Raw genomic sequence first — 7,933 nt, 5'->3', positions numbered from 1 at the left:
CGGGGACACAAACTCACGGGGACACAAACTCACGGGGACACAAACTCACGGGGACACAAACTCACGGGGACACAGGGACACGGGGACACAAACTCACGGGGGACACAAACTCACGGGGACACAGGGACACGGGGGACACAGGGACACGGGGGACACAAACTCACGGGGGACACAAACTCACGGGGACACGGGGACACGGGGACACGGGGACACAAACTCACGGGGACACAAACTCACGGGGACACAGGGACACAAACTCACGGGGACACAGGGACACGCGGACGGACACACACACGGCTGTTCTGGCTGTTAGCCTGAGCGGTGTGACAGGGGGTCTCGGAGGGCCTGGGATGACACAGCTGCAGAGCCAGCAGGGGGGAAGCACGAAGCATCAAAACCGCTAATTACATCCCAATCCTTATCTGTGCTCTGTTGGCAGAGCCTGACAGCCCCTACAACTACAGCAGAGCTACACTAAAGCCAGGTCACACACTAGAAAAAGACAGGATATCTTACTGATGCTAGGCCATAGGAGTGGTAGACATTGGGAATTGGCTTCCCAGCCAAAACAGTTCAGAAGAGTTTGTGCATATATTTTGACAACATGGTGACGCTGTTGTTCGTTTTGGACTTTGGTTTGGGGTTTTTCAGCTATTTGGGCACACAACATTTTTTCGAGGCAAGCCTAAGTTCAGAGCCAATGTTTATGCCCCTTCGGTGATTGGTCAACAGTAGGGATTCTTACAACTTTTTATTGAAGAATACTGCAAACATTTTAGTTAGATGTAAAATTGTGCAACTAAGATCTCCTTGGCAAAAACAACTAAATTAATTTGAGATTAGTTCTGACTATTGAGGTAGTGTGTACTGGCTATGGTGTCTCAAAATGGACAAACAGTACTATTGCAGCTTTTTTCTTGTTTTTCAAGTAAAGGTCTTTTAAGGGAGTATGCAAACACTCGTTCGGTTAGGCTAGACTGAAACATGCCGACGCCTTTAGAGAGTGTGCAGAGAGAGTGATAAAATTAGGAGAGAGAAGGAGAGAGGAGCAGAGAGACAAAGAGTATGGAAGGAGAGGGAGAAAGTGGGATGAGGGGCAGGGAGAGATAAACAAGGAGCGAAGGACGATGGGGGAAGCAGAGGTGACATTGAGCGCTAATGACAGGAAGAGAAAGGAGGTGGTGGACAGAGAGAGCGAGGGAAATGACTTGGGGGGGACAAAGCAAATTGCACCTTACAAGAAGAAACACAAAGCTTCTCTCTCTTATGGCTCGCACATATTGCACCAATTGTGTTTTAGGGACCACTGGGGCACAGCGTGCACATAAAATGTAGAAGGCCTTGAACTTGGTCAAGAGCTCAACTAAATAAACATAATTCATAATTTCAGTGGTAGTATATCCTTCAATTGAATGTGCAATGTCTCATGACAGAACTAATACCTGTATTGTTTCCAAGCATGATTGGTTTTATGGTAACAGTGGGGGAGACATGACTGGAATGATCCAAGAGGTGATTTGGGGTCAAAAGGTATTCCTGCTTTATGTAATCATGCTCACTATAATTTGCAGTGATAGACGCCCTAAAGCCAATCCATCCCCACCCAGATTAGACCAACCATGATGAGTGAATAACTGGGGGGGACAACTCTAGAGTTAGCATTTTTGGTTAAAAGCAAAAACATATAAAGATAAATGGCAGCCTTTAAAAGTAAAACAATCTACTCTAAGTAAATGCCAGAGAATCAAAGGGAAGGTCAGAGGAGCATTTAGTGGGGAACTAATTTATCTGAATGGAACACTGACTGATGATGGTGATATACTGAGAGACAAGAATCTATGAGTTGCATAACTAGAGTGCACACACATACTGTACAGCAGTACTCACCAGTTGAACTCATTGTAGTCGTTGTGTGCCTCCCACCAGAAGTAGAACCAGACCAGGAGCAGAGAGAAGGTGAAGAAGAGGATGAGAGACCACAGGAACTCCCACTGGGAAACAAACACACAGGAACCATTATTACCTTTACCACAGTATCATTAGTCAAATAATCAGATTAACAAAGCACTTTGGCCAGTGTTGTGTTGAAACAGGTGAGGGAACATTGGAATACTATTGGTGCATTCATTGTATTACTTTATTTGATTGCAAGTGAGCTGATTAGAAAGTCCTTTGCCCACACCAGAATGGCATAACACTTAACAATACGCCCTTACGTCAGCATAATAATAAACACTGACAACACAAATGTAAGCAACAACAGTCTCCTAAAAGTCTGGCAGAGTAGTCAGTGGGCAATCTGCTCTAATCCAGCAAAAGTGAGAGCCTATTGACTATAATCGGGATGTTGAGAGACTGATGACGATGCAGCCAGAGCTGGCACACAGACTGATTGCTCAAACCTGGAGTCATGACAAACATTTGAAAACACAATTTGCTAGCTGCATCAGAATAAGGTGGTAAACCACAAACGAGGAATGGTCTGGAGAACAACTCAACACAATAAACCACTATGGTTTATAGTGAATGTAATGTCAATTCTGTTCATAAATAATTTCACACTCCCACTTTGTGTAGGCATTCACAAAACCTGCATCAAAGACGAGGCAACATTCATAACGCTTTACAACTGTGATTGAAAAGAGAGAACCACATGTCTGTTATCAGTTGCGGTTGAGGCAATATGCAGTAACCATTCGTGCAGAAACTGTCATAGGGCCATATTGTCTCAGTAAAAAAAGCAGAGGGACTCAAAGCTCCCAACCTCCCAATCCACTGTCCTCATTATCAAGTAATTACTCACATTAACTTAATAGCCAATGAGGCCATGAGCCGATTAGTGTTTAGCCTTCCAATGCCACCGCAAGCTGTAATAAGAGCTCTAATCAAGAGATAGAATGTTCGCACGCAGACGTGAACACCACTTGGATGACAAAGCACAAAGTTAGCTTTTCAAACTTCTCCAGACAGTCAAGACCTTTTTGGCCAATCTATTTAAAAGTACAAATATCGCTCCTCGCTAAGACAGAATTTTAACAGTTAAGACCACCACATAAATAACAGAAGTGCCCAAAATGTTCCTTATAATTAATTAAACTTTAATTGATGTGATAACCCCTCATCCTACTGAGAATTGGACTCTACAAAGACAGCACGACTGGCTGCTCCTCACACTATTTGCATACCAGCCCACAAATTAGCACACAATGAAATCAGGCTTACTCACAGAGCCCGGAGGACTCGAGAACGCTTAGATAGAAATGTATGAATAGAACTGACATGACAGTCTGTTTTGCAAAATAACAAGTTGTTCCAGCTCTATACATTACATTAATGTTAATGCAATAATGTTCTTACATAGCACCATTCAAAATAAGCCCCGGTTGACCCTGTATTTAGCCTTGCTGTGATAGGAGATAAAGGTGATATGAGAGCACAAACAAATGTCTGGACATTCACCTTAGATGACTGTTCCATGGAGTGCATTGGCTGGCAGTGGCACAGGAGGTCAGACAGGGCCAGGTCTAATGGCTGGGTGGTGACATACCAGCCTGAGCCCTTTGTATACCTTCTGCCCTCCACTCTGACCGTCTCCCTGGGCACTGGAGAGGAGAGCCTAATGTGTTTATGTGGAGTTGTGGAAAGGCCAAACAGCGGTTAAACTAGGGGGACACTACAGCACATGTTTGAGATGGTATGAGGATTATTAAATACCAAAGTTGTTGATTTGGGGCAGGGATTGGGAATATAGTAGTATGATGGAAGGAAGCCTGTGGGATTTGGATGTGGCGATTCTTTTTAGCCATCAATCTCTTCCAGATAAGGAATTAAAGTCGTGAAAACAACATTTGTTAAATTATAATAATAAAGACAAATTAATATTAATAATATAGACCAGCAACCACAGATACTGTTTGACGCATAAGTTTGAACATTAGTCATGAAGATTAGGCTATTTCCTATTTTCTGACCTAGAACATTTACTACTTCCTTCTATGACCGTACTAAGAAAATCACTCCCTTTCAGAAATCATAGTAATACAGACTCCAGAATGATTACCATAGGGTTAGTTACACATGGTTACACTTCCAAGTCACGTATTCGGTTAAATTCATCCCCCCTCCTCTCCCCTGTAACTGTTCCCCAGGTCGTTTCTGTAAATGAGAATATGTTCAGTCAACTTACCTAGTAAAATAACGGTAAAATAAAAAATAAAAATAATAATAATAATAAAAATAATAATTCACTGCAATGTGAGAAAGCCAGACGTCAAGGTAACCATAGGGTTAACCCTATGGCAGGTTGGGGTCTGAATGGCAACCCTGCTCATTGATCCAACTGCTCTGGCACTGTCCCCCTGGCTTTTAATGACTACCCAGAAACACCTGGGAGAGGGACACCTTGAGGGCATGTGAGGGGGCATTGTTCACCTGCTGAGATCAAGATGGATTACAGAGGTGACACCCCTGGGAGAGGAGGGATTGGATTGTCTATTAGTAGGTAGTGTTTGTACAATGAGACTAAACGTTTGGGATCATTTTAAACTGGCTGCTTGGGAGCTAACAGAGTTGCCAAGCCAGTTGTGTAAGTGGCAAATATTGCATACAATGTGCAATTCAAATCTCAAATAATAAAAGCTAATATTTTTACATGTTAGGAGCATAGTTAGGCTGACTGCCACATTTATTCCGTAACTTCTCTTGGGTAGAGGGCAGCATACGGAATTTTGGAAGAAAAGCATGCCCAAATTCAACTGCCAGCTACTCATCCCCAGAAGATAAAATATGCATATTATTAGTAGATTTGGATAGAAAACACTCTGAAGTTTCTAAAACTGATAAAATCATGTCTGAGTATAACAGAACTTATTTAGCAGGCGAAACCCGAGGAAAAACCATTCAGATTTTTTTTTTTTTGAGGTCACTCTTTTCAATGAGTTTTCATTGGGAAACCAGATTTCTAAGGGACCTTCTTGCAGTTCCTACCGCTTCCACTGGATGTCAACATTCTTTAGAAATTGGTTGAGGTTATTCCTTTGTGTAATGAAGAAGTACGGCCATTTTGAAGGAGGGTCACTCGAAGTGTCCTGTTTGTTAGAAGCGCATGACCAGAAAGCTAGCTACAGTTGGTTTTAATCCTGTATTGAACACAGATCTTCCAGTCTTCAATTTGATCGATTATTTACGTTAAAAAATACCTAAAGTTGTATTACAAAAGTAGTTTGACATTTTTTGGCAAAGTTTACAGGTAACCTTTAAGATCATTTGGAACCGGTGTTTTTCTGGATCAAACGCGCCAAATAAATGGACATTTTGGATATATATGATGGAATTAATCGAACAAAAGGACCATTTGTGATGTTTATGGGAGATATTGGAGTGCCAACAACAGAAGCTCGTCAAAGTTAAGGCATTAATTATATTTTTATTTCTGCGTTTTGTGTCGTGCCTGCAGGGTTGAAATATGCTTCTCTTTGTTTACAATGGTGCTATCCTTAGATAATAGCATCATTTGCTTTCGCTGAAAAGCCTATTTGAATTCTGACATGTTGGCTGGATTCACAACCAGTGTAGCTTTAATTTGGTATCTTTCATATGTGATTTAATGAAAGTTTGACTTTTATAGTAATTAATTTGAATTTGGCGCTCTGCATTTTTGCCAAGTGAGACAGTAGCGTCGTGCCTAAACTCAGATTTTTGGATATAAATATGAACTTTACCGAACAAAACATACATGTATTGTGTAACATGAAGTCCTATGAGTGTCATCTGATGAAGATCATCAAAGGTTAGTGATTAATTTTATCTCTATTTCTGCTTTTTGTTACTCTCTTTGGTTGGAAAAATGGCTGTGTTTTTCTGTGACTAGGTACTGACCTAACATAATCGTTTGGCTTTCGTCGTAAAGCCTTTTTGAAATCGGACACTTTGGCTGGATCTTTAAAATGGTGTAAAATACTTGTATGTTTGAGGAATTTAAATTATGGGATTTCTGTTGTTTTGAATTTGGCGCCCTGCAGTTTCACTGGCTGTTGACGAGGTGGGACGCTACCGTCCCACATACCCTAGTGAGGTTAAATTCATATTCAGCCAAGTCAGTGTCATGTACAGTATGTGCAATGTGTATAGTATATGACTGAACATTAATCCTGTCTCATTGTTCTTCTCCGCTGCTGTTTAGGAGCAGATCAAACCAGAGCACTCTTGCATGATACAGCCTGCCTGACCTATGATGACATCACATTCTGCACGGCTTGCTTTAGTTCGGGTGGAACATACGCCTTCAGGGCATGGCTGACACCATAGCATTAAAAACTGCTTTCTAGCTAGTGTCAAAACCAGGAACCAACTTAAAGTGTACTGAGTAATACATCTAGTAGTCTGTTGAATCATATTGTATGATTCATTTCGATTAATGAGGGAAGCAACCTTTTTGTTATATTTCCCACAAGACATGTGTCCAAGTGAGGTTAAATGGTCAAGATGGGTCAGGGAAACAATGGTCAACGTATTTAATTGGTCTGAGGGGAAATAAAGGTTTTATATTGTATTGAAAGAGCGGTTTAAGCCCAACAGAGCCGACTCATTCAGTCTCGTATTCTCCTAGTGGGAGTGGGGAGGGCAAATTACTTTCCTCTACCGGGGAGATATATTTGGGGGAAATGCCATGAAAATTGCTGTGCTGCTTGGCTAAAGGGCACTAGGCAGGCAGGCAGCTGAATTAGGATGGAATACATCATAGCCTAAGCGTCATTGACCAACATAGGCTAAAAATAGACGGATAAAAAGGATCAGGGGATAATTATCTTCTGTGGAACCGTAAACACTAGAATTACTGCAAAAAAATCCGACACAGGATCCTCCACTGTTACTCAATCAAAAAATGAGATTCCAGAAATATCATAAATTCAAAGAGCTCTACACTACATTACAGAAGCTTTCTTCTAATCAGTTTAGGTAAAAATGCCTTTAGTTTTGGTGAAGCAAAAATATTTGTAGGTTTAAGGTAGAGGTCGACCGATTATGATTTTTCAACGCCGATACCGATTGGAGGACCAAAAGCCGATGCCGACTTCTTATTTTCTTGTAATATTGACAATTACAACAATACTGAATGAACACTTATTTTAACTTAATATGTCAATAAAATCAATTTAGCCTCAAATAATGAAACATGTTTAAATAATGCAAAAACAAAGTGTTGGAGAAGAAAGTAAAAGTGCAATATGTGGCATGTAAAAAAGCTAACGTTTAAGTTCCTTGCTCAGAACATGAGAACATATGAAAGCTGGTGGTTCCTTTTAACATGCGTCTTCAATATTCCCAGGTAAGAAGTTTTAGGAATTATAGGACTATTTCTCTCTATACCATTTGTATTTCATATACCTTTGACTATTGGATGTTCTTATAGGCACTTTAGTATTGCCAGTGTAACAGTATAGCTTCCATCCCTCTCCTCGCCCCTACCTGGGCTCGAACCAGGGACACAACGACAACAACCACCCTCGAAGCATCGTTACCCATCACTCCACAAAAGCCGCGGCCCTTGCAGAGCAAGAGGAACAACTACTTCAAGGTCTCAGAGCGAGTGACGTCACCGATTGAAACGCTATTAGCATGCACCCCACTAACTAGCTAGCCATTTCACATCGGTTACACCTAGCTAGCCATTTCACATCGGTTACACCAGACTTATCTCGGGAGATGATAGGCTTGAAGTCATAAACAGCTCAATGCTTGAAGCACAGCGAAGAGCTGCTGGCAAACGCACAAGTGCGCTGTTTGAATGCATGCTTATGAGCCCGCTGCTGCCTACCACTTCAGCCAGACTGCTCTATCAAATCATAGACTTAATTATAACATAATAACACAGAAATACGAGCCGTATGTCATTAATATGGTCAAATACGGAAACTAATTTCGAAAAACAAGA

At 41.4% G+C, this 7,933-nt stretch overlaps 1 protein-coding gene across 4 annotated transcripts in view; it reads right to left on the bottom strand.

Annotated features, from left to right (window-relative positions):
- Positions 1–7,933, bottom strand: part of LOC129822326 (glycerophosphodiester phosphodiesterase domain-containing protein 5-like) — a 108,937-nt gene that overhangs the window by 62,930 nt on the left and 38,074 nt on the right. For all 4 annotated transcript variants that reach the window (XR_008754473.1, XM_055880526.1, XM_055880527.1 and 1 more), the window contains one exon: positions 1,888–1,991. Coding sequence is in view for 3 of the 4 variants with exons in the window: in XM_055880526.1 (XP_055736501.1) it covers positions 1,888–1,991 (104 nt within the window). In the remaining variant the exon portion in view is untranslated. The remainder of the gene's footprint in view (positions 1–1,887; positions 1,992–7,933) is intronic.

The sequence above is a fragment of the Salvelinus fontinalis genome, chromosome 24, assembly GCF_029448725.1.
Source record: "Salvelinus fontinalis isolate EN_2023a chromosome 24, ASM2944872v1, whole genome shotgun sequence".
Taxonomy (NCBI): Eukaryota; Metazoa; Chordata; class Actinopteri; order Salmoniformes; family Salmonidae; genus Salvelinus; species Salvelinus fontinalis.
Note: the sequence above shows the minus strand (reverse complement) of the source record. Positions and strands in the feature narration are given on the sequence as shown.